Source organism: Bemisia tabaci, chromosome 6 (genome assembly GCF_918797505.1).
Source record: "Bemisia tabaci chromosome 6, PGI_BMITA_v3".
Taxonomy (NCBI): Eukaryota; Metazoa; Arthropoda; class Insecta; order Hemiptera; family Aleyrodidae; genus Bemisia; species Bemisia tabaci.
Window position 1 is genome coordinate 41,847,569 of NC_092798.1, and position 26,827 is coordinate 41,874,395.

Below are 26,827 nucleotides of genomic sequence, written 5' to 3' on the forward strand. Positions count from 1 at the left end.
TTCTTGAAAACCTCGGTGATTTTTCGTCTTCATATGAAGAATATTCAACGACTATTTCAAACCATGGTGTTGGTTCAGTTTCCTCTTAAAAAATAAAATAGGAGCGGAGATTTTGAAACAGCGCAACCGAGATACGCATTTTTGCAGTTTCACCATCGATATGGTCCTTATAGACGAATCTTGATTGGTCCTTCAGATGATCTTCCATTTGCTAAATTGATTAATTGGACTTCAATGTGCAATCAGGACGTACAATTTCCGGCTCATTCGGAAAAGCACTCATGTGCATAGGGAACGTTGCGAACACCCTTTTTATCGACCCTTTTTTATAGGTTTAAATGTTAGATAACTCGATTCGTCGCAAAGCACACCAAGCAACTGTTCGGGACTTTTTCGTCGATTTCTTGGTCCAATTTGTGGACCAAACTATAGCCATAAATCGCTAAACCGAAAATTTTGCCTCCATCAACTCAAGTCCCTTTTTTCTCTGACAGTTGCATTTCGCACCATCGCACACTGGACCGAGTCAATAGAAGAAGTCGGACAAAATCTGGAGACTTCGAAAGCTTTATTCTTTCGAAAATATGAAACATTAAAGTTCAAGAGTTGTTCCGTCGGTTTTTTCGTGAAATTTCCTTTCCCAGATACCCACCTTGAAATTGAATTTTTGACGAAATAAACATCAAAATTTGAAACTTTAGCCAAAATTTTCGTGTACGACCTCTACCATTAGTTCGTTCCACCGCACTGAAAAAAAATTCTCGGCGTTTTTACCACGGTCCGTTGGTACCTTTACCATCTCACTTTTTCTTACCAATTATTGGTAATTTTACCAAGACAGACTGGTAAGCTTACCTTAAAACCGGTATTTTTACTGTTTTTTTTTTTTTTTTTTTTTTTTTTTTTTCAGGTAAGAATACCACGTTTATTGGTAATCAATTCCCGGTAACTTTGCCATTTTATCTCGGTGATTCTACCAAAGTCGATAAAAAATATTGGCGTTTTTACGAAGGTCCAGTAAAATTACCGAGAAAGTTCAATAATTTTACCGCGATTTCTCGGTAAAATTACCAATTCCATAAATGGTAATTTTAACAAGAAAAAACTGGGATCGAATAGAACAATGAGTTCTTGGTAATTTTACCCTTTTCTTAGTAAATACACCGAGAATTTTTTTTTCAGTATAGTTCGTTCCACCGTGTATCGTGACCTCCACACGCCTATTCTCGATACCGCGCGAAATTTGCGCGACCGACGGAGCGCCGGCGATTAATAACGCGCGCGCATAAAACGACAAGAATAAATTCCGTTTGCGCCGAATAGAAAGTTGGGGCTGGTCATTTATTTGGGAGACCAGACGAGCTGCAGACAAGACGCCCCCCCCCCCCCCCCCCTTGGACAACCGACGACACACTGATCGACTCGCACGAGGCTCTGGGCAACGATCGCGATCGACCATATGTACTCATACTTCGCGATGACGCCCGGACCGGTTTTCAGGTACCGAAGTCGCGGCGCTGGGAGCTTTTATTGCTCCAAATTGGTGGGTGGTCGACATTTTTAGTCTCAAATTTGGTGAATTATTGCGTTTCGCCCTAACTGTTTCCGTCGATTACGATACACTGGAAGTTCCCTTTTTCGATGGCTTGGCTATCGATTATTTTCTCGACCGCGGCACAGTGGATGAGAGTCAATTGAAGAGGTCAGGCATGAAGTTTTGGACTAAAACTGTAAATTTTGATGATAAATTCGTCATGACGTTCTTGAATTTTGATGTGAAGTTTTAAGGTTTGCTTTCAGAAGAAAATTTCACTACACTGGAAAAGAAAACCACATTGGATCTGGAGTCCAGACTCTTGAAAACATTGACAAGAAAAAATGCTCTTGATTCAATCGGATTTTCGCTTGAATCAAAACGAAATTTGCTTAAATTAAGAGGCTCGGTTCTTGATTTAAGCTAGATTCTGATTGAATCAAGAGTATTTTTTCTTGTCGATGTTTTTAAAAGTCTGGACTCTAGATCCAATGTGTTTTTTTTTTTTTTTTTTTTTTTTTTTTTTTTTTTTTTTTCTTTTTTTTCCCTAGTGTGGGAAACCAATGGAACCACTTTTAAAAATCTCAAAGTTGTGATTTAACGGAGTTATAAATTTTGAAAGTTTCAAAATTTTGTTCGACCTCCCCCATTGACTCAATCCTGTTGTTAATTTTTCGCGCTCGATGTAATTTCGCGCAACCGAGGCTTTTTCTCAAAAAAAGAAGAAAAAGGAGAAGAAAAACCTGCAGAAGCCAAATAATTTTTTCGCTGAAATCCTCGATAGGTGCATACGTAAAAAAAGTATCTTGAGATCCTTATCGTGAAGTTGATGTTCATCAAGGACGATAATTGGGGAAACCAGGAGAGATATGGTCTCAGGAGTAAAACAAATTCCAAGGCTTAAGTAATCCCGTTTTTGACCAGAGTTCAAATCCCTGATCAGTACCGTTTGGGGACAAAATTGAAAGGAGGGGAGTCTTTCTCCTAAAACTGGACTCTCATACCCTGATGACACAAATTTCGAAAAAAACCTGACAAATATATTCATTTAAGCCGCTTTCATAGCGCTCTTTGGCGCTCTGCGACGCCCAGCCGCCAAAGTCCCCTATCCTCCCAAAGCTCTTCAAGGAGCTGGCACACCCACATTTCTTCTAAAATCCCCTGTCGACACCCTATCACTGGGCGTCCCCTTCGTCTCCTCCCAGGAAAAAACCCAACCGAGCATCTTTTTCGGCAGCCTTTCCTCCGTCATCCTGTTAACATGACCATACTGCCGTGCTAAGGAAAAACGCCGTATAAACCTTCAGGCGCTGCCAAATTTCCTTGGGTAAATCACGAATTTTTGGGAAAATTTGTAAATATTTTTCCTCCGATTTTTCAGATAATTTTGTTCACAATTTCACCTGACGTTCGTGAAAATTTCAAGGAAAAACATTCATAGCTTTCCTCAAAAATAAACATTTTATCGAAGGAAATTTAATGTTTATACGGCGTTTTTCCTTGGCACGGCAGCACAACAGATAAGCCGTCTGGTCAAGACCAAAATCTGACGGATTCCCCCTGTATATTCTGCGAACTTTTCCGCTAGAACGACGGTCCAATGATTCTTGAGAAAATGATACAGGAGTTTAAATCAGTACACAACTTGTTTAGTATGTAAAATTTAAAAATTTAAAAAACTTACGAAAATTTAAAGACTTTTAAAACAAACTTTAAAATCACTCATTTGCATAAACTTTTTCAATTTTTGAAGCGGACGTGTTTCGAAAATTGAAAAAGTTTATGCAAGTGAGTGATTTTAAAGTTGGTTTTTTGAAGGTTTTTAAATTTTCGTAATTTTTTAAATTTTACATAGGTACCCAATGATTCTTATCCATTAAAAAATAAAAACAAGTGGATTGCATTTTGCAAAAAGGAACCAAAAGCATCGCCATGTTGCTAAGATTGTGCGACTTCACCCTTTGCAATAAAATTACAGTAATCATGCAAAAATATGAAATTTACGTGGTAATTTTGGTCATAAATTTACAGTTTTTGGCGTGTAAAATAGAAAATGTTTATAGATGACTAGGTTTTTCTTCCAAGACAAGAGAAGTTGCACAATCTTAGCAACATTGTAATGCTCTTGGTTCCTTTTTGCAAAATGCAGTCCAAGTAAAAAAAACCTGTCAACTTACATTTCGCTGCGTCTTATCGGGGGCGATAGCGACGATCTCGATGTTCCTGGATCGTTTCGGGAATCCGAGCTCGCCCTTGATCTGCTTCGAGTTGAAGAGGGCCGGCATTTTGGCGACCATGGACAACCTCCGCGACAGCTTCCGCGCCAGTTTCCGCGGCTTGGCCGTCTTGCCCGGGGCGTCCGAGACGGAGGCGCTCTTGCAGGGGCGCACCAGGGTCTGGGCCCTGTCGTCCCCGGCACCGGCCCGCGGGGGCCCCAGGGTCTTCGTCTCCAGGACGGTAGCGGTTCGACACAGACGCACCGTTCGCGGCTCGGTCACCGACACCGATTTGTTCCTGGCCGGTCGGGTCGGTTTCGTCTCCAGGACGGACGCACTTCTGGTCGGACGGTGTTTTTCGGGGTTCCGCGCCGGACGGGAGGGGCGCTCTGCAGGCTCGGGGGGCGACTCGGTGTGCGGGTCGGGTTTCTCTTCTTCCGCCATCTTGGAAGGGTCTAGGTCAACGGGTTTACTGTACACGATGGCTATTATGAATTTTGAGGGTTAGAAACCCTTAACTTGCAAACATTCGTCTTTCGGACGAGGGAGTGAAATTAGCACGGTAATCAACTATCAGATTCAATGAGAATCTCGCGACTGAATGACAGTGAAACTATGGCATTCTATACGAAGGAATACGTGAGGAAAACACATCGGGGATGTAATATTTGTAGCACGGCTTATGCCTTAGAAAGTGCATTTACGATTAGATCGAAAATCTCTGATTAGATAAGAACAGAACGAAGACGAGAATACGCGATTGAACGAGTGAGTAGCACGGTTTGTATGACTCTAGTCGACGAATGGATTGAAATCGAAGGAAGGGTTCGAAACTGAAAGCACTCACGCACACACAAGCACTAGGGAAAATTCGCACGGCAAAAGTAAACAATGATCCAAATCCAAAATATTCACGAGTAGGTTAGGTATTGTTGTCATACCGACATGAAAGATTTAATGATTTGGGCAAAACGAGAAACCGATGATTGCACCACTAAGAACGATGATAATGATTAGCTTTAGGATAAGCTCTATTATAAGCCTGCAGATTATGATTTGCAGGGTTAAGGGATCGTGTAAAGTAATTTGAGAAGATCCAAAATGCTTGCTTCACTATCACTGTGAAATTACTAGACGGCGTAAAAGATGGATAATGTAAAACAATAATAAGCGATCAAATGACCGAAAGTTAAACGAAACAGCACATAAATACACGCACAATTCCCGAATACTAGCCGGCTAGTGTTAGCTTATCAACACATTCTGTCGTGAACCACACGTGTTTTTGCAAGGAGAACGGAAACACCCTTGCAGGATTTCCTGTGGTCTCAGGATGTCTTGGTAAATCACTGTGACACGACACTCACTGAGAATCGAAGGAGTAGGTTTTTCTGCGGCACAGTTCAGAAATTTCGAGGGGAGAAATATGAATTGTCAAGTTTCAGGACGCGAAACACGTTTCTTTGTCAGCGCACCGCGGGAGGCGACTCGAACACGCCGAAGTTATCGCTGCACTGAAGGAAAACAACACGCGGAGTCTCTCGCTGGATCAGCTGATCCAGATGAGAACTTCGCCGCCGCACAATAGTCTTGAAACGTAATCCTCGAGACTCATCTATACAGGGGGCTTGATTGCTTGATCAGCGCTCCTTATTCATTTATCTGTTGCAAGGATCAGTGCTTCAATAGGATCTTCATTACTTAACTGCTACCCTGGCTGTCAAGACTTTTGAGAGCCGGGATGGAAAAAACCAGAAAAAACTCCCTTAGGATCTCTGGTCTCTGAGTTCCAAATGTTTGCCTCCCAGATTATTGGAACTATGTCACTTAGCCCTATTTAACCATGCAATATATCGCAATTCGATGTAGTATCGGGTTGCTTTAAACTTTCAATAATCGGCTCGCAGACTGGCATGATAAACGTAGCAAAGAAATGAAAGATTGTAAATTTCAGTGAAATATTTCATGAAATTTTATAATTTTCAGAGGCTAGAATATGCAACCCGCACTCAAACACACAAAAATAGCAGAAAGTCACAATTTTTACATTTTACGAAACATGAAAATAACCAATTTTTCCCATATATTTCATGAATGTCTATAGGTATTTCACGTGAAATTTCAAGATTTTATTTTTCATGAAATTTTGCCACCCTATTGCCTCCTGAAGGTAGGAGGGACAGGAAATTCTGACAATGTTTAGGTATGGAATGTTGCCAATAGAATGATGGAAAAAAATTTGAAAAATTCCCTCTAAGAGGCCATCCATGAATCACCTTACGCTATGAGAGGGGCGGGGGAGAAGCTGTACAGCTGCGTTACAAGTGCATTATGGAGGCATTACGTCACAACTCTGCATTTTTTTTTTACTTAGGTAATTGCTGAGTTGAATCAGCACCTACCTATTGTTGTTTTCTCTTCTATTTCTTTTAAATTTTATGATTAAAAATACTGTACCTAATTCCTCTGGATAATAACTACATCAATAATAATAACTACAATCATTTTTGCCTCTGATCAAAATTTTAACGAAGAGAAAAAAGTAAGAGAAAAAAAGGTTTAAGTGTCAGTTCTTTTGTTCCACATGGGGGAGGGAAACCTGCGCTGCATTGTGGGGTTGGGTAAATATCCAACTTTTAGCATGACATATTTGATGATATGGCCTCCATGAAATCTTCATCTTTTTGGCGATTCAAATGAGAAACTTCGTCCTCCAAAACTATTCTCGACTTAATTGTTTCAGTCAGTAGTCAGTGGCGCATTGGCGGATCCAGCAAATTGCTACTTGGATACCTCTTATGGTGCAGAGAAATTTTGAGATTATTTTTATTTGCAAAAAAAATGTCCACTCTCCAATTTACTAAACTGACAAACACTCAATTCTTAAAAAATTTTCTGAGTGAATTTGAATAATTTGAAAAACTTGTCAAAAGATATTTTAGAGAAACTAGATTATTTCTGTAACAGCTAGTCTTGGTACGTAAGTTAAGTAAATACTCTACTTTTAATGTCACAACACCTTTTCAAAATTTCCTTGGCGATGAGGCTTTATATAGATTTTTCCCTTCAGATCTATTTTACAATTTTCTTTGATTGTTTGAGTAGCTATTAATCAAAGCCTCCTTCGAAATAGACATGATTTCAATTGCTAAAATTTTTTTTCTTTTGACATTATAATAATCCTCTTTTCAAAAATTTTCCAATTTTCGTTTTTTTTTTTTTTTACTTAGCTTAAACATCACAAGAAAAATTTATTCTGCTAAATATCAATTTGTAGACAAGTACGTTTTTTAAATGATAATGTCATCAAAAATGTATTAAAGGTAAATGTATGTTTGTTCAGCTGTTTTGCTCTTTTTTGTTAATTACTTTTGTAATTGGGCAACTTGCCCGTTTTGTATAATAAATAAATAAATAAATAAATAAAGGGAATGTTCCTTTTTCAGTATCAGCAATAACTTAGCTCCTATGGTTTACCCTAAATCTCAAGGAATTAAGGGCGGATGAACTTCTTTCCCTTTTAATGTTTTATGGCTAGGTAATCTTCGAGATATGATCTCACATAATATTCAATTTCAGAGATTTTCCAATCATCGTATTATCTAACGTTACCATGTAAACTTAATGCAATTTGTTTAGTTTTAGTTTTAAGCCACGTAGATAGATACAAGGAAATGCTTGTAGTAGTTACGTTATATTTAAATAAAATTCCTTCAAAAAAAAAAAGAGAGAGAGATTTTCCTTCATTTCTTTTTTAGCTCTCAAGCTAACTTTCCTTCTTGTATTTTTCTTGCTTTTTTTTAGTTAATCCAATAGAAAAAAATACATGATAAAGGGGCATTAAAAAATCCAGCATCTAAACAAAGATAAGTGTAATTCATTACAAATTTCAACTTTTAACACATCTGAGAGGAAAAATATGAGAAATATTTTATATACAAAGCTTCAAATAAAGCAAGGTAATGTTGATTCTACACACTTTCAAATTAAAGTAACATTACATACAATCAATAATATAACAGGGTAGGTACTTATGACTTACATACAAATCTCGCTTACATCTCCAAGTAACAATGGCTGGTATCATGGGCATGACAGGGATTACACTCATAGTAATTTTAACATTTATGACCCATTTGAAAACATCTTATTTGAACTGCAAAGCAGTGATTTAAAGGAGATGGAAAGGAAAATTTTATCCCAATCCTGGTCATCATTTATCCTTTCTGGCTGACTATTGACCTACAGGAGTCTACGAATTCAACCAAGGTTCAGCTTAAAATTTCAATCACTAATGAGAAAAAATTACAGTGTTATCTTCTGTTGAATGGAAAAAAGTGCTGAAGTTGAAGAACTCAAAGGAGTTATCTTAAAGATGACCATTTTCATCTTGGCATCAAATGGCTTTTATTCACTAATTTTAGTAGAATGGCAGGAAGTTTTCAGTGGCACAAAGGGCAGAATTCACTGCTTGTAGGTGCAATGGTAGCAATAACTCAGTTGATCTCAAGGTATTTATTTAGACTACCATGATCTGCAGTTTATTAGTTCTATCTGTCAGACAATAGCAAAAAATCACTCATGGTTGGCAGCTTCTTCAACTAAAACGGTGTTTAAAAATGTATATTGAAAATTATGGGGGGGGGGGGGGGTAGCTTAGCTTTTATCTGGCATTGAAGGAGGTTTAGAGGTATTCAGCAAGGCATTATGACATTTTTTGGTTACGTAATATTATTTAGTTTAAATGAATACACCCAGAAAAAACGCATTATTTTTCTGAATTGGTTGCCTCTAAACTATAATAATCTATTTGCCGTCATTACTCAAGCATCTTTTACTTACTGATTAGACCTAGCTTTATGTTTGGCAAAACTCCTAATAAGGTTCTGTTTAAGTAAAGAAATTAAAGAAACAGCGGTGTTTGATAAAATTCTAGTTTATTGACTATTCCTTGACAAACTTAACAGTTTAAAAACAACACATTCAGCAAATTTTTCTTGAACGGAAGTTGCATTGGGATCAGCAAATTTTTTAATATACAGAAATAATACAGCACTGATGATAATTCAGTGGTTGACATTAATAATATTTGACAATCAGGTTGAAAAGGCACAATCTTAAAATCATCTGTAAATCAATTTAGATCAAAATTTCATGTGATAGTTATGTTGATCAAGTTAGTTTGTGTTCGCTTACTCATCAGAAAAATTTTACTCATGTGGCTCCCACGAATGCAAAATGAATCTTAAATTCAGAGCAAGAGGGATGATATCGACAGGGAAAACAGGGTAAATACAGGATGTATCTTTAATTCAATAACTCATGGCAGACTTTTCCAACATCCTATAATTTTTTGCCTGCCATGCCAGTTGACCAATCGACTCTCCCGCTCTCTCTGCTGCTACTGGCTCCTCCTTAATTTTGTGACTTGACACGTACGGATTTTTTAAGATAGGGAAGCACTTTCCTATATACTTTCGATACGTACACTGACCACACAGGTACAGGGAAAGTCCGTGCGGTACGGATATATTGAATGGTTACACAAGCAGCATGTCAGTCATTTGAATTGGAGGTTGGTTGTTTGAACACTCTGTGAGGCCAGCAGTCATTGGAATCATTTAGCCCAAGCGGGGAAAATGCACCACTCAAATTTGGTGTTTTGGTTGTTTTTCGGGCAGCAATATGTTAACATGCTAGTGGCATTAGACATAAAGGGCAAGACCAATATTCCACCAATAAAATTTGAAGAACAACACAAATCTAGTTGTAAAATATTGTTTTTGAAGAACATTGATGCTTTCATTAATAACTATTGATCATTTTTGTAAATAAATTTGTTCCTCCCTCAGGTATAGAAATTCTCAAGGAGCGAGAAAAATACTGACTACACAATCACATTTAAAATTCTTTGTGCTGTTTAGCATGAGAAATTGAAATTGCCGTCATATTCAACATTGAAGAATCAATCAAAGATTTTTCACTCTTTACTTTTTGAAAGCCCAACTGGCTCTCAGCATTTGCATGCTCAACTACAGACTTCTTTGCTCTATTGACCTTGATGGAGTTAGACTCTGGTTCAAGTCTGTGGTCGAGCAGCAGTGAGGGTCTAAATTCAATCAGGCTCCTACTGTCTGTTCATAAATTTCTGAAATGAAATTATATATTTTTTTTTTTTTAAATTAGCACCTGAAAAGCATGCAATGGCTCCATGTTTCCAGGTCAGTAAGTTCGGTAAAAGAAAATTCTTGGAGTTTGTCTTAACTTTCCTTCCCTTCATCAAAATTTATTTCCTGATCAAGTATGCTAGAATACTTTAACTAGAGAATAGCCGCGTGAAGTCTCCTAATGCAGCACTCAAGATCCAAAAATGTATTCATCTCTTCAGTTCAAACAAATCTAGGCTCTAGACAGGATTGCCACAGCATTTACGAAATGAAATTTCTTGATTTCCCTGACACATTTAGGTGAAATTTCTGGCTAATTGAAGGTATGCCAGATGGTTAAAAAGACATAGTTAGAAATAGTTTTCAGGCAAAATTTGTTGTTCGAAACATCAAACCCATTCTAGAGAGCAAATAAAGATGACTTAACGATTTTTCCCTGACGTTCTTGCTATTTTTCCTGACATTTCCGGGTTTTCCAAAACTTTAAAAATTCCCTGACATTTACAAGTTTCTCCTTACTGTGGCAACCCTGTCTAGACCTTTTAACTGGAGGAATGTGTCAAAACTTCAACAGCCCTTGAAAAATATACGGCTGGTGAAGTTCAGCGGCAAGACCAATCTACACAGGTCTGTAATAGGAGATATTTTTGAAATCCACTCCCCGCCCGGCCATGCCCAAGCATCACTCCCCCACAGCCAGTGTGACGTCAAATTGACTGTTCCAATTAGAAATAATTACATTCATTTCCTACTGCGAAAACAGCCAACTCCACGTCATTGCGCAGTGGAGTTCCAAAACTCTTCTTTAGGAATGACTGACCTGTATAGATTGGTATTGTTCAGAGGAGACTGACAAAGTTTCATACAGTATCAAGTAATTACAGGGAAACGATTTGAGAGTCCTTACAAATAAAGTATAAAGTTAGAAATTCGATGAGTTTACTTTACCAAGAACACTCAAAAATGACCGTAAATATGGATAAGGTCTCATATTCGAACCTCAAAATTACTGTTCCTACATCGTTTTTTTGAAGGAAAGTTAGTTATTTTTATTTCTCGATACTTCTATGGAATCTTTTTCATGCGAGAAAAATATCCTTTGAAAATTTTAAGGAAAGGAAGATATTAATTTTTAATTAAAAAAATAATTTGGAAGGTTACAAATTCAGATAAATATGTAATATAACCAATAAGCCACTCAAGATTAATTGGTTATGCTACAAAGTATTCTATTGATTGATTCCAAGATGAAAATGGGCAAATCAGTTAAAACTCGAAATTTGAGTGTGTTCTACACTGTTAACAGCACTGTAAGCATTAAATACAAAAGAGATCGCTGCAGGCAATAAACCATTTAACTTGTGTAAGAATCAATTCATGATCAAGATGAAACGTTAAATTATACTTCTATATTTGTACTCAATGATAATGAAAAAAGGAATTACTTCAGTAGTCGTTAATTATGATCACCAATAAAAGAAGCAAACTGTGTCAAAATATAAAATTAGAAAGCAGAATGCGTTGATTTCTAAACGCAAAGATTCCTTTGAAAAGCTTATATGGATCCAAAAAATTTCAAAAAAGAACCAGATCAAACTTCAAAAGCACAGATATATTCTCAAGGAGCGAACTTTAGTCTCAATCGAGAACACCGAATCCTGCGGTAAATTTTACAAGCCCTCATTTTTTGATTTTGAGAAAAGTACCCCTATGGAGTTCAGTAGTGCTTTAAAAATTTTGTCTGAATGGAGAAATTGGACCGATTATGATAAAAAATAATACAGCTATTTACAGGTTTTGAGACTCAGCTTAGCGTTACGTCAAATCTTGGTCTGACGAGGAGTATTCTATGATGCTTTTCAAGCATCTACCGTATTCTTCTAGTAATAGTTGTTGACTTTTTACTTTGTCCAGGCCCTGCTCTTGAGCCTCGAATGCTTGCGCTAAAAGACACTGTACGGTTGCTTCTAAGACATCCGTTGAGAACATGTTTGAGGAAATCCTGTCAACAAGAAACAAGAATTAGAATTGAAATTGCCAAACTATGTATGCAAAAATGCTTGATCAAAATTCATTTCAGAATTCAAGGAAATTATGCAAGGTAACGCAGAAAAAATCATCAGAAAATTTGATGATTTAACAACCGCTGAGATCCATTGGCAGGCATTGTGAGCAATTTCGATTAAGTGAAGCACATGAAAATATGAAGTGCGCTCAGAATTTTTCGGTGGAAAGGAAAAAACATAGTCACTTGGAAAAATTTCAGAAATTGAAAATATTTATATGGAACTGACTAAATCGCATTAATTTCATTGCAGTTTTGAGCTTTCTGCACCCTTCCTTCAAAAGCAGAGCTAATTTGAGACATGTAAATCAGTTCAAACTGCACAAGGAGATTTAAGAATCAGTTTTCCAATTTCAGGGTAAAATATTAGGAGTCATCCTAGAGGCAAGCCTGATTTTGTAAGACAGGGCCCTAGATAACAGGGCAATGGATTTTAAGAGGCTATTCATTTTAATAGGATACCGTCAACTTTTAATGCAAACATTTTTTATTTTTTTTTAATGGTGATGTCATGTTCCATTGGTGCAGGAAACGTAAGCAAAAGGGAATAATTAAAATACGGACGTGATTTGCACTGAAAATACAGAAAAATAATTTGTGTTAATTGGACAAATTTCTGCCAAACGGAACTATGTGCATTATGACGTGAGTCCTTTTGTGCATATATTCTTATGGGTCTCAGAGCTCATATCTTAATGCACATAGTTCCGTTTGGCATATATACGTCCAATTGTAATTTTGAAACTTGAAATTAATCTAACTTAACTTGACTCAACTCAGGAGTCATTTTTAAAGCTCAAAAAAAACTCGAACTTGACTTGATTAAGTGAAAGAAACTCGAACTTGACTCGCACTGAAAAGCACCTGTTTTGCACGGCCCTAATGGAGCCTTTTTAATTCTGGAGTCAGCAGCTGGTATTCCAGACATTCTAAGAAGAGAAGACTCTGACCTTAGAGCCAATCAACAGTTCAAGAAGATGAATCTAACAAAAAAAGGCCCAAATCCTAAGTTTATGACAAAAACATGGTGTTTTGAATTCTTGACCATACTCATTCCCTGATTTCAGGGGCTCATTCCCTGATGCAAAATCGAAGTTTACTCCCACTTCCCTCGGGATTTTCTAGGGAAAAATCAGATAAATCTGAGGAGTTCCAGATATAAATATCGAATGTTTTTAAATCTTTCATCCGATTTATCTGCACACATTAAAATTTTTAATTCGGAAAACGTTCCTGATATTTTTATCAGCTGGTCGATGAAAGCTTTTCTATTATTATGATTCGAAGCTTCAAAGATGTCATTCAAGAGGTCAATTACCATGGCTCAGGCACGATAACATAAACCACACTAACAATCAATAGATGCTTCTGCAAAATGTGAAAAAGAAGTGGCTCTAGGCAGTAGAGAAAAAGATTCCAGATTTTTGGCACAGATTCCCTGTTTATTCCTTGAAATTTTACATTTCCTGATGAATCCCAGTTTTTCCCGGTCCTGGACACCATGAACAAAAATCAGGACAGAGGGATTGTTTTCAGGGCCCCTGGGCATGGATATTAATTTACATTGTGGACCAGGCCAGATCCATCTCATAACTCTCTCCTTTCACCACGAACAAGTTGATTCCAGTTTACTTACTTGGAGCAATTGTCACCACGCTGGTAAACCCCCGACGAGAGATCATCTGCTATTGTTGCTAGGGCTGTCAAAGACTGAGCAGCTATTTCTTCCCGTAGTTCATCTCTATGTCTACGGAGAATCATTCCATCTTCTACATTGCGACATCCGACACATTTACAGTTGTGAGAGCAAGGGATTTTGGCCTAGAAAAAGAATAGACAAATAATTATGAGACAAGGTGGTATACAATTTAAATACAAGCCCACTGTTGATTTATAATTTAGCAGCATTTGTAACTATTCAGCTATTTACATAATAAAATGAAAAAAGGTGCTGAATGCGAGAAAGAAGACTAAAAACGATAAAAAAAAACCGGAAATGTTTCAGCCGATTGTGCAGCCATTACCGATAGGACAAAATTTAAATGAACTTAATATATTATTTACTAGACTGAGTTGAAAAAGGTGGCTGCAATGTTGGCAGGAGTGCTTCCTCAGTCCATTCAATTCACTTGCGTTGATAAAAGAAAAAAAAAAATTCAATGGACAGTAACGTTTGAGACCTAAAAATGTATCAATCATTACTTACAAAAATGGGTGCCTCTTATTGCAATTTTGCAGATCTTCGATCAGGTAATATTTGTTCGAATGAAAACTAACCTACCGTTTTTCTTATAATTTCTGTAAATTCTTTTCACTCATTGACAAATATTCGAGGAAATTTTAAAGGAAATAATTCTGTTAGTTTTCTGTAAAAAAACATGAGAAATAATGAAAATTTTTTAAGTGTAATGATGGAGAAACTCATTTACCCTTTTTACTGTTTCAATATTAAGAAGTTGCAAATTTTTTAGAGTTCATGAGTAAAAGAAAGAAAAAATAACTCACTTCGTAGCATTCACAGTAGTTTTTCAAGCAGCCTGAGCGTTTGCAGTTGCAGCCTTTCGTGTGTCTCCTTTCCGTGTCCGTAGCGTAGGTTCTCCCAATTTTTGGCCGGAAAGCATTCGGATTACGTTCAAGACAAGATTTGATTGCTAACTGACGATCTTCTTCGTGCTCCAAATTGTTGAAACAACTATTACAATTACATTGATAGCAAAACTCTCCACTGGCAAAACAGTCACAATACCTAGGGAATTCAAAGAAAATTGACATTATATAAAAGCCATATCAAAATAAAATAGTGGCAATATTTTAACATAGCATTTTTAATTAAAAGGACTTTTTATAGGTTACTCTAAAGTAATTCGTTGTTAGTGTTACAAAATAGGCGGGAAAGCATGTTTTTTTAAATTTTTTAATGATTTAAAAAAAAATTGTTAAAACTCTTGATAACTTATAGTATTGTCACTGATCAGAAAAGTAAAAAAAAAATTAAACAATTCTAACTAAGTGGCAATAAATTAAGTGAATTCAAAGATTCAATTACTTCCATCTTGCCTTCATTTGTTACATAGTATAAATTGTAATATAATTGAAGGCTTACCGATGGCTACAGTGTGAAACAAACTACCCTTCATTTGCGACGTTGCAGACATCTTGTCATACTTTATTTTTTCTGTGGAAAACTAGTTAATGTAATTTTTTCAGAACTTCCTTGATTTTATTTCTATGTTTGCAGAATATATTCTGTATTTCAAGTTACATGTTGGGTTGTTTCGCCTCGAAAAAATAAAATAGGAGCAGACATTTGGAAACACCGCAATAGAGATACGTGGTTACGCACTTTGGTCATGGTTACCTTTTTTTTCTTTAAGGAGACATTTATGAGTTATGTGCCTTAATGATTCAGAGACCGAAGTAAAAATAATTAAACATACTTGGATAGGACTGATGATACATAAAACACTGAGCGAAACTTAAAAAATGTCTGTTTGATTGGGAAAAAGCATAAGGTAAGGCAAAAGAGACAATGGTGAGGAATATTGAGAACATTATACATTGGATATAGAGGATAAGGTGTACATGACCTTCCACTTGAAAAGGAACTAAAGTGCCAAAAAACTAGGATAATGGTCCTGCTGCTTGAGGAACTGTAATACTAAGATGTTGGGCACCAAAGACGTCTAAAATGTAACACCAAACTTGAGTTATCATTATTGTAAGTTTATTGTTTGAGAAAAAATGTAATCCCTTGAAAAAAGAATGAGCTCGAAGTTTTAAACTGTCATAATCAGGACTCATCTCGGAATACGATGTAACTTTACACATTCTAATGGCACAAAAACAAACTAAACCGGGGAAGCACAAACTTGATCATGATCTCAAGGCCGCTTGCGTGAAAAATTTGGAGGGCTATGAAAATTGGGAAGACCAGCTTGGAAATGTACTTCATCTTTAAAATTTGCCCGTATTCTTGAGGGACACCCTAGTCAGCTCGCAACAGCATTAAAATTGCTAGCTTTATAAAAATTGCAGTAAATTTGCATACTTTTAGCGAAATCCCAGGAATTCATGAGCAAAGGACAGAGATAAGGTCATAGCCTTGAAAAATTTGGGGGAAATGAGGTTTTAAAACGGGTAGGCCCCTAGGAAAAATGGACAGGCTAGAAACTTTCTACATCCTTTTTTAAAACTCCTTAAAACTTTTCCTATGGCATATTTTACATCCGAACTTGGGGCAAACAACTGTCATGATAAACTCGTTTTCAAGCACTCAGGTTCCTTTTCCAGCGGAAACTCACAAAGAGAAATTAATGGTAGAAATAGAAAGAGGATATGGAATTTGACTTACATGGTCAGCATAAGGAGGAGGAGGAGGGGCAAATTGGAACATGATTCATGATTCAAAAAGAAGAAAAAAAACATTGAAATCAGATGATAAGATACTCGCATTCAAAGAAAGAAATGTGGATAGCAAAGAATAAAACTTGAGATAGGGTGAAAGACATATTCTGCGAAAATTGAAAAAGTTCTTGTAAGGAAATCATTCGCTTTACATGAGTAAAAAAATTTCATTTGTCCTATTGCGTTCAAGAGGGTATGAGTATCATGACTCTGATTTGCCAATATTTCACAATTTTAATCGTTTAATGGCACTTGTCTATTTTGTGATAATGGAAGATGATTTTAGGAGAAAGAGACAACTCAGAAATTTTTCCACCCTTATCAATACTAAAATTCATTGGACAGAACATGATAAATACATCAACAAGGAAATAATTTCACGGTGACAAACACAAAATATTTTAACGACACCAGATGTATTCCGAACACTTTTGCCAACCCATACAAAGCCATATTAATACTTGCACGTTTCCTATGGTAATCTTTCAATAAATTTTAAATTTTCGAAGAAGGCTGGCTGTTTCCACTAAAAAATGTGCTCTTTTTGTACTTTATATGGATACGTAAGCATTTCAAAATGAGTAAACCATATAAATGCTGGAGTCAAAAATTGAAACACCTGCAAAATTTTAGGCACCCCCAATCAGTTTCATCCTCTGAACTTGAATGAAATGTTCACCTACATGCTTCTAAAAAGGAACTGGGAACTTTTCTAGGCAGTTTGTCTCCCTTCAAGGAAATGCCGTCTAAGGAATTTAAAAGGTTTTAGAAATATGATAATTTGTACTCCAAGCATTTATGATAAAATTTGAAATCAGACAATTTCATTATATAAGTGCATACAGATATTGGTTTGGAGAAAATGAGTTATAAGCTATTGCCATTAGCTAAGCTGAACTTGGATACTTACAATTTCAAACACTGAGATCGGGTGCAGTTACAGGGCTTTCGTGGTCGAATACCATTAGCATGACTTGTGGTAATAGTGCTTGTTTTTGGCTTCCGTTCCGGCTTTTCTTCCAAGTCAGTCTTAATATCAATTTTTATTTCTTTCTCATATTCTTTGGCTACATTAGCTGTATCAAATTTTGCTGCAATAGGTATTGAATTCAGCGCCCCTTTATTTTCTTGCTGAACCTAATGACACATGACACAGATTAAAAAGATGTGAGGAAAAATCTCAATAAGATTGCTACGTGTTACGAGAAAAGGTGTGAAAACTTGGACATTGGCTGTTTGCCATTAAAGTTTATGACATTAGAGTTTTTGTTCTATGACTGAACACACAAGTTCACTTTTTTCAAGCATTAAACACAGTTTTAACTTCAAGCGAGGTAGAGCTTCACCTAAATTGAAGATAACTGGTTATGAGGAGTGGAAAATAGGATTGTTAGAAGAATGAACTGAAACATGTGGAACCTATGAGAGACTTTGCAGGGACATGATAAAAGTAATCATGTAGAGAAATTTCATACCTCAGAGGCTACCTTAAGTTCATCACAAAAATGTTGAATTTTACGGAAAAAACTGCCAGTTTTCAGTATTTTCCTACTGACCTTTCAAGATCCATACTTTTCCCTTGTACAGCAAAATGAATATACTTTGAAATAATCTACTATGAAATACCTGTTGAATGTACTGAGTAGGTAACATGACCACGTTGACTGTTTTGCCTGAGGAAACTTGCGTCACGTTCCCTGACTGACTCGGCATGGTGTACAACACATTGCCCGAGCTGGTTGCTTTTGCTGGAGCAATGGATACAATTTTTGGGCGAAGAGGTTTACCCGAACTTCCCGAAGTGCTTGTACCTGTGTAACCACATTCACAAAACAAAACAAAATCAATTCTGATGAATGTAAAATACTTAGAAACTGATGCGGAGATATCAGGGGTTCAAATCTGATAAGGAGACAAAACAGTTTTCTTGACAGTTTCAGATGCCCAAAACAATGAAGGTTATTTTTATCATTTCATGTAGTGGCGCTAAGGGCGTTTATAACTTTTCACAGTGAATACCACTGGCTGCACTATAATACAACGGCAATAGCTATTACCATTTCATACACTGTTCCTTAATTCAACATTAAAAGACAATTCTTATTTGTGAAAACTAAAACTATAAAATTCCAGCAGGCAGAGATAGCAAGAGCCTTGTAATATGAAACACAATGTTGGCAGAAATTTTGGGATCACTGAACTAACAGGGGGAGGCTGACACCCTCGGAGGAGATGCTGTGCACGGCTGAATTTTGCAGTCACTTCTACTTTTTTTATTTGCAATTTGAGGACTCTTGCATGAACTGGATATTGCGCAAGAAGTCATCACACAACCCGTTATGGTGGAACCAGAGACAAGAGACCCTCCACTGGCCTCTTGGCCACAGGTGGAAGCTTTTACTTTCGGGAATTCAACACTTGCTGAGGGAAAATTATAAGGGAGCAACAAGCATCACTCTTTTTTCAGTTGTTGACTTACATACTTGGTGGATGATGAGTTTCAGGTGAAGTTATGAGCTAAACAAGTTTCCCGAACTTTGGTTTTTTTGTGAAACGCAACTGCCGACACATTTTTGAAGAGGGTAAACAGTTGAATATTGAAGTCCTGAATGCAAAAGCTTCCACCATTGCCAAGATACTAGTGGAGGGTCTCTTGTCTCTGGGTGGAACTTTGATTTCAAGGAAACATGTCCTGGTTTGGCATGTTAGCAGTAAAGAAGAAAATCTACATTCCAAACATAAATGTGAAAAAAAAGAAGCAAAGAAGCGTACCGTTATTTGAAGAGAGGGAGTTCAATGTCAGTATGCTCGGTGAGGAGCCGCTACCAGATGCTGATACTGCGGTGGTAGGGGCAGGTAAAATTGTGACTGGAAACGTTTTGACTTCCGAAGAAGAAGCTGTTGGCAACGCTGTGGTCACGGAGACAACAGTTGCTTGGCTGTTTGTAGGTGTGACAGATGCTGTGCTTCCACCTGCTCCAACAACTCTTACCAATTGCACCTAACCGTAAGAGAGATTGCGTTAAAATATGCGATGGATGAAAACAGTATAACTTGATGTTTATGGTCGGTTTAAAACATCGGGGTCTTCACTGATTATTCTTGAAAGGGCCGAAATACGAAATATTTATAATCCTTGATTACTTTGATCTATCATAACTTCTATTACCATTGGTTGGGGCCACTTGACTTCTTTAAAATTGAAAGGCCCGAGGAACCAGTAGACAGCGAAAAAAATTAAGTACCATCATGTTCTTACTAAAGGCATGGAGAAAAAATTTCTTAAACAGTGAACGCTCAAATACATCCATGGTTCCTTACAGTCATAGATCCAATCAAAATTTTACACTTAATACAATGAGTGCACTGAAGTTTTCCAAATTCAATTCATTGTGATATATGAGGAATAACGATTTTGATGTAGGTATTCAAACCTCTCACTCACAATAAACCAGCGTCTGCTTAAATGGGTCGGTTGCACTGGTCACAGAATCGTGTTTAGATGCTTGCTCCTTGTAGATTATTTGAAAATAATAAGATTCTTTTAAACAGCAACTTCCTATGTTTAATATTCAGTAATAGACATTGCGCTTGGAAAAATTTGGTTTATGACGTCATCCACCGCAGTAGTGACACCCTTGGTTTCTTCCACCTTACTTTCATCTGAGTTTCTCGTTGAATAACCAGTAAAAATGTATGTGTCACTGATTGATAAAAGCAAGGTGGAAGAAACCCAGGGTGTCACTTCTGCGACGGATGACGTCATAAACCAAATTCTTCAAAGCGCAATATCTCTGTTAACAATGAACGTAGAAAGTTACTGTTTGGATGAAACTTATTATTTTCAGTAATCTTCAAGAATCAAGCATCAAAAACACAATTCTGTGACCAGAACAACTGACCCATTAAGTACAGCAAGCACTGAACTAATATCGGTAAACTTTCCAATGAAAGAATTTTCTGATGTGCTGATTTTTTTCTTTTGACAAGATTAGAGGTACATATCTTGCATCAGAACAGGAAAGAAATGTGTGTGAAACCATGCTCAAGATAGTTGCCGCACCCTCAATTTTCCGTGGTTTTCAGAGATTTTTAAGTGCTTTTGATGATAATAACTGTAAAATGAAACTGAAGTTTTGACTGCATTCTATTTTCTTAAGTATCATGAGATTGCTGGTGTCTGAAAATACTAAATTAAGCCAAATTGGATCATACAATTAGACTTAGAACACAAGAAAATAATCATAAATAGACTGGTTAATATATTGATATAGGCTCACTGCAGCGATTAAAAGCCGTTAATTTCATACCTGATTACTGCCAGGAAGTCTTATTTGATGAAGGGTTCCCAAATTTGACACTCCAGCAGACGGCACAATGTTTTGAGGGTTTTGCAAACGTATAACCTGCTGCCCTGGTCCCAGAAAAGTAGCAGGCTTCAGGGAGTTACCCTGAAAAGGAATAGAAGAACTTATTGTGAGCCTAGGGGGTTAAACGCTTATTGTTGGGAGTTGAATGTTTCCTGCAAAACTGCTTTCAGCTATTTAATAGACAAGTGTCCTGTCATGTCCCAGACTCATAAGCTAGACACCTAGCAACAAACGTTTGCAGTTGATACACAACAACTAAAATTATACTGATCTCGATAAAAGAAATTTAATTCTACTTATTAAAAGAAATTTATTGATTAGTTGCTAAAGTTTGCCAATTTTTCACACTTCCCTGGTGTGGTAGGGACAAAAGTGTCAAGATGTGTTAGCAGACATTGGATGAATCGTACTTAAGTCCCCATATTAACAGTGCTGGGGGGGGGGGGGTGAAGAGGGCCAGAGTGGAAAACCTTGCGCTTCCGTATCTCGTGAACGGAAAAAGATACAAATTAAGTTACTGATTTGCATAACCAAGTTCAACATTTAAATTATCATTTTAGACAATATATGTATCCATACTCTCAAAAGATCTTTTGCACTCTATTTCAGATCCGATCAATCCTAGAAATTGCTAATCAAGCAGAGAGTTAAAACATGTACTTAATATAGAAAAAAAGAGAGAGAAAATCACCTGGCGAAGGAAAATTTTCTGCATTGCAATTTTACCACCTTTGGTCTGTGGTCCAGGAGCAGGCAGAATTTTTGACGGAGACTTCATGAGAGTTACCTTTTTAGGACTCGTTGCCCCAATCTTGCTGACGACAATACTCTGGAAGATGGAGGTAAAAAATTAAATTTCCATTATTAATTCTACCCAAATCTTTATCACAACATTCTATGAGCAAACTTTGTATATTAAAGTTGTAAAACTTCTAACAAATTCACTGAAGAGATGTTTAGTAGAGAAGAAACTCCCTACACCTCACGCTTTGCTCCCAACCCTAGGTTACCTACTGGATTTTTGTTCTCTTTAAAATATCTGGACGTTCAGCACTACTGGATGCGTCTTAGAGAAACAACTAATGGTAAATTTTTGTATCAGAGTAACCCAATTTTTGCCAACAAAGCTTTACATATTATGTATTTTACGTATATTTACGTATCAGTAGACACCCTGCTTAACAATAAATTATTGGGTATTTTTTCTGTAACGTTTTGAGTTCCAAGAAAAAAAAGGGAAACTTACTTTTTGTGAGACCCTCATACTTATTGATAGTATTGACTTAATGATAGAAAGTCCCTCGGAAGCAGCTTACCTTCTGAGGAGATGATGGTACTATCTGTTGGAGTTTCCCTGAGCCCTGGACTAACGTTATTGTTTTGTTTGGACTTTGCGACAAACTGACTCCGCTGATGATTTTGATGTTAGAAGCTGTGGACACACCCACTGCTTTGCTCCCTGGAGCTTCTGAAGCTATTATGACAGGTTGAGGTGACAGGTCGGAGTTGATTAAAACTTTGTGCTGGGAATAAAAAGATAAAATCTTGCTTTATTTTCATTTTCAAGTTGTAAAAAAACTCTTTCAAAAGTGAAAAGTCAGTCGAATGAAGATAGAAATTTAGGAAAATAGGTAATACCTAGATAGAATTTCTCAAGCTTCCATTGGAAATGGACAAAACCTTAGCAAAAAACTGGTTTTCCTTTTATCTTCAACAAAAATAGGGCTCATGGAATCAAGAGGGACATTTTGCGTACTTTTTCGGGAATTCAAAAATCCCATATTAAGGGCAAAAAATCCCAACCTCAAATTCATGATTCAATTGGATGAAGTCTTCACTCAGTGAACGACTCAGTGACGATTGTTTACATTTATTTTGACTGAGCTTAGGTCTAGTAACTGAGACGAAGGAAAAGGTATAAATGGAATTCCCCATGGTAAACCTATTCCAACCATTTAAATCGTTAATTTAACAGAGAGACTATGACAGAGATGTTGCAGTATAGGAAATTTGTTGTAGAACTAAACCTGTTTGAGTACAAAACAGTTCACTAGATAACATTAATGGGCTTGTACTTAAAAAACAAGAGGAACTTACGTTTCTTGACTGGTCAATGCTGGATGATGCGGCTCTTTTGATGCCTACAGGTTTCGAAAAAGTCCGCAAATTTTGCACAGTCTGAAACGAAACTGGTTTAGGCTGCACTGCAACTTTCTTCACCGGTTTCACATGCATGATGTTGCTTGTTGCTGGCGTGGTTTTGGTTGTTGTTGCCGTTGAATTTGCGCTCACCGTCTTGGGCGAGAACTGGCCGATCATCTTTGTTGAGACAATTTGTCCTCCACTAACGGTAACTTTCATGATCTGACCAGGAAAATTGAAAGCATTTTTTATGACATTTAACGGTTGAGTTGTCACAATTGTGTCGGAGCTTTTAGCAGCTTTTCCATCACTATGAGGTTCTTCTGTTTCTTCAATTGTCTCCACCGTCTCTATTGCTTCCACTGTTTCTACTGCTTCTTCTACTTCTTCCGTTGATATCACTTCAATGATGTTTTCACTGCTCTCTACTTCTTCTTCCTGTTGAAAGGAGAAAACTGGTGAGATAGAGGCAAGAACGGAGAAAATGTCTGGTGGTAACATGCAAATCAATTTCATCTACTCCTTGCAAACTATGGTGGAAGAGGAATGAAAACTTTCATTTTTAAGTACACAGAGTCTGAGGGGTTGATTACTGAAAGAATAAAAAAAGTTCTTACGCTCCTCCTTCTAAGAGCCACTTATTTCTAAAATTTCCGATGTCCTAACTTTTCTTTCATTTTTTGTTCGCAAATTGCTGCAATTTTAAGACTGACGCAATCCGGCTTTCTCATCAGTAAGTCTTTTTTGAGACCTTATCAATTTAAAATCTTGCTTTAGCAGCCTATTAATTTTAGCCCAAAATCACTTCCGACTGGTCACATGGTCCAGAGGTTTCTGTGGCCTCAGTCTACCATCCCTATTTGAGTAATGGTTGCAAGAATGCCTCTTAAAAGCTCACTTTGGTAGTTCTTAGAGAGCAATTTAAGTTCAATTTTGTAAAACATGATTCCAATACATGTAAACATGATATCCACACTGAAAAGTTGTGTACTTACATGCAAGGGAAATTCCGTGATTATTTCTGTTTCTGTATTTTCCACTTCTTCCGTAGTTATTATTTCTTCAGTGGTTTCAATCTCTTCCATGTGCTCCATAACTTCTGACGTTTCTATCTCTTCAGTTGTCTCCACCTCTTCATGGGTTTCCACGACCTCATGGGTCTCTACATCCTCATGCGTCTCCACGTCTTGATCAATATCGTCATGCACTTCGCCTTTTACTTGGACGATTTCGATTTGCTGCGGAGCGCCTCCATCGCCCTGATTCAGACGGTCCAGTTCCGCTTGGAGCGTTTCTAGGGATTCAAGATCATTAACTGTAAAGGATTCACCTTGGGATAGGTTGAATTCTTCCAATGCTTCTTCTCCCACCACCTCTTCTTTGCCATCTCCACCTAAAGATAAAAAAAATTTATTTTAATTTAAGAAGAATTTAACACTCCAAAACATTAAGGTTACAGCAATTTAAAGGACAAGTTTGGCTAAACCGACGAAGAAATGTGTGCAATGAACGATGCCAAAATCTGCTTCCAAATATCTGCATTCGTTGAGCCGCTATCGCGAAAAAAACAGCTGAGCGCATGACGCCATGAGCTTGGTCTCGCGTTTTGCAGTCTGCACTCGGCATTCTGTCTCCGGTGTCAAGTGGCTGACATGTGTTCGCGGCAAGTTATTAGTTCCCATGATCTCGCTCGTTCCTGGCCGACTCTTTTTTCTTTGCTTAGGTGTAACTATCAAGGCAACTTCGCCGCGCCAGACTTGAAGTTGTGTGTGTGTGAGCCGCAGTCGCATCGGGAGCATATGACGTCACCAGTTAGACTTAAAATCTATCATATCTCTGCTGATTTTGCGAATTTTCATTCCGGACGGAACCATTTTGCTTCTCATACCTTCCCGCTTTGATTTTGGATACTATCTCATTTTCGATTACAGGGTTATCTTTAATTTTATGTATTGGGGATCAATTTAGGATGAATACAATCAGTAGAATACGGAATAGCGAAAAAAAACTGGAGGGCCATTAGCATCTTGAAACATTGAGGGATCAAACAAGTTGCAGCATTCACTTTTATCTGACTTTAGGTACATAAAAAAGGGAAAAAGGAAAGAGAAAATCGGGGTAAACAAAGGGATAAAAATTAGTGATTAACTTCTGGCCAACGATGGACTGCTTTGAAGATTCAATTTCTGAAAAATGAAGAGAGAGGCTTGCTTCCACTAGATCTGAGGACAGTTAAAGGGGAGCTTCATGAACTGTTATAATATCTAAAATCTAAAAACTGCACTTTTTAAGTGACCGATTGATGCAGTTTTAAGAGTTCTAGTTCTTTGCCCACTGCCAAGTCGCCTTAACAGAGATTCTCAAAAATAAAGCAGTGTTTTACAAGATAATCTGAAAATGATATGAAAAAGTAAAAAATATTAATGAGTTTGCTAGTCTTATCAAAACAGATAAGCGATCTCAAAATTCAATGAGTATGACAGGCCTTTGGTGATAGGCCACTCATGAGAGATTTTTAATTTTTTAAGTATCGGAAGGTAAACGATACCTTGTCAGATAGTGTACTTCCGACAGTTCTTCGACTAAGTATAGTAGCCTCTTAAAAGGCTGCCTTCAACTCTAGAAATGAGAAACTTTGACCTCTCACTCACATGTGTATATAAATAACGTTACAATTGCGACAGAATAAAAGTGAATTTTTGACCATTGACGCAGTTGAAAAGTAGCTGACACATACCTGAAAACGTTGGCATATTGATGTACTAACTGCCAATGGGTATCAAGCAAAATTAATCTTTAACTCAATTAAAGTACATTCAGCATACAATAACGAAATAGCTTTGTAAAAAGTATTAAAGGCGCACAAGTACATATAGCCTGAAGATTACTGGCCAATATTGGTCCATAATTTCAAATAGTTTAGATAACCTATATGCGAGTCACTGCATTGACAGGAACTATTACGAAATGCTGAAACCGAGCGAATAAACGGGCAATCAAAGCTGCCAAAGGCACATAAGTTCATTAAATGGTGCCCACACTCAAACACACCAGTAAACGAATAAACTCACGAGTTCACTTTCAAATTTGAAGAGAAAACAAGGCGCCATTTCCGTGCAACGAAAATGCTCGAATGACGCGCCATGGATGCCACCGAAGCAGGGAAATTTGAAAACTACGGAGAGTAATGAGTTAAACAAATTAAATTCTCTCTCATGAAGAGATCTCAATTGATGTTGGAAGGTTCCAAATCTTGTTAGCAGAAGGATGAAGAAAAGCTTTAGCTGTATTTAAAGGCTGTGAGATGAAATACGCGAGGAGAAAAAATCGAATTCTCTCTATCACTTCGGGGCCTTGAGAGATTGAAGTCCAAGGAGGGGCACGACTGATGGAAAAGAACTGTGTCACTTACAGCTTGAAATAAATACAAAAACCAACAAACAAATAATTCACAAGTCAAACAGAGCGACAGAAATTGAAGCAAAAATGTTGGGAATAAAGTAAATAAATTACCTAAATTAGGAGCAGGCATTGTCGATTTTGTTCAAAATCACGCGCCCACCATTACTGTCCCACAATGCATTTCTACGAATTTATTTTTCATAACAACCGCGGAATCTTACATCAAAATACTATCTTTCATCAGAGGTTTTGTGAAAAACAAATAGAACTTAATTTTTAGGCAAAAAAATTATATGTTCACTAAAAATAAAATTTAATATTTTATAATGACTGAGATGAGATTAATATAATCCTAAAAGTTTTTTTTTTAATTTTACTTTTTTATTTAGCTTTGACTTGAGACTCTGCCTTGAGTACGCAGCCATTTCGCCGCTCATTTTCGTGAAATCCAAATCCTAGAATCAAAGAAGATTATCTTGTGTCTCTTCACGAAAAATTTTGTAAGGAAAACATATCGTAAGAGCAAT

General features: G+C 37.1%; 2 protein-coding genes across 3 annotated transcripts in view; both read right to left on the minus strand.

The window, feature by feature from the left end:
- LOC109036419 (uncharacterized) overlaps positions 1 to 5,274 on the minus strand; it is a 685,415-nt gene extending 680,141 nt beyond the window's left edge. The window contains exon 1 of the mRNA XM_019050621.2: positions 3,712 to 5,274. Within this exon, the coding sequence (XP_018906166.2) occupies positions 3,712 to 4,194 (483 nt within the window). The 5' untranslated portion in view covers positions 4,195 to 5,274. The remainder of the gene's footprint in view (positions 1 to 3,711) is intronic.
- Positions 5,275 to 8,670: 3,396 nt separating this feature from the next.
- On the minus strand, positions 8,671 to 26,564 carry LOC109036500 (uncharacterized). Of its 2 annotated transcripts, none has more exons than XM_019050758.2 (12): positions 26,412 to 26,564; positions 23,894 to 24,291; positions 22,854 to 23,336; positions 22,073 to 22,279; positions 21,448 to 21,585; positions 20,697 to 20,837; positions 19,159 to 19,387; positions 18,013 to 18,197; positions 17,297 to 17,523; positions 14,488 to 14,728; positions 13,619 to 13,803; positions 8,671 to 11,919 (listed from the first exon to the last, which is right to left on the minus strand). In XM_019050758.2, the coding sequence occupies exons 1-12, from the start codon at positions 26,428 to 26,430 to the stop codon at positions 11,733 to 11,735; spliced, it is 2,640 nt and encodes an 879-aa protein (XP_018906303.2). In that variant the 5' UTR covers positions 26,431 to 26,564; the 3' UTR covers positions 8,671 to 11,732. The 2 variants fall into 2 exon arrangements, with proteins under 2 accessions (XP_018906303.2, XP_018906304.2); XM_019050759.2 differs by lacking the exon at positions 26,412 to 26,564 and adding an exon at positions 25,636 to 26,285.
- Positions 26,565 to 26,827: the final 263 nt, after the last annotated feature.

What these genes read in the sequence shown, in the direction of transcription:
- LOC109036500 (XM_019050758.2), bottom strand. An exon ending in GCATTGACCAGTCAAGAAAC is followed by an intron (nt 22,280 to 22,853) that starts GTAAGTTCCTCT and finishes TTTTATTCCCAG; the next exon opens with CACAAAGTTTTAATCAACTC. An exon ending in AGAAAATTTTCCTTCGCCAG is followed by an intron (nt 20,838 to 21,447) that starts GTGATTTTCTCT and finishes ATTCCTTTTCAG; the next exon opens with GGTAACTCCCTGAAGCCTGC.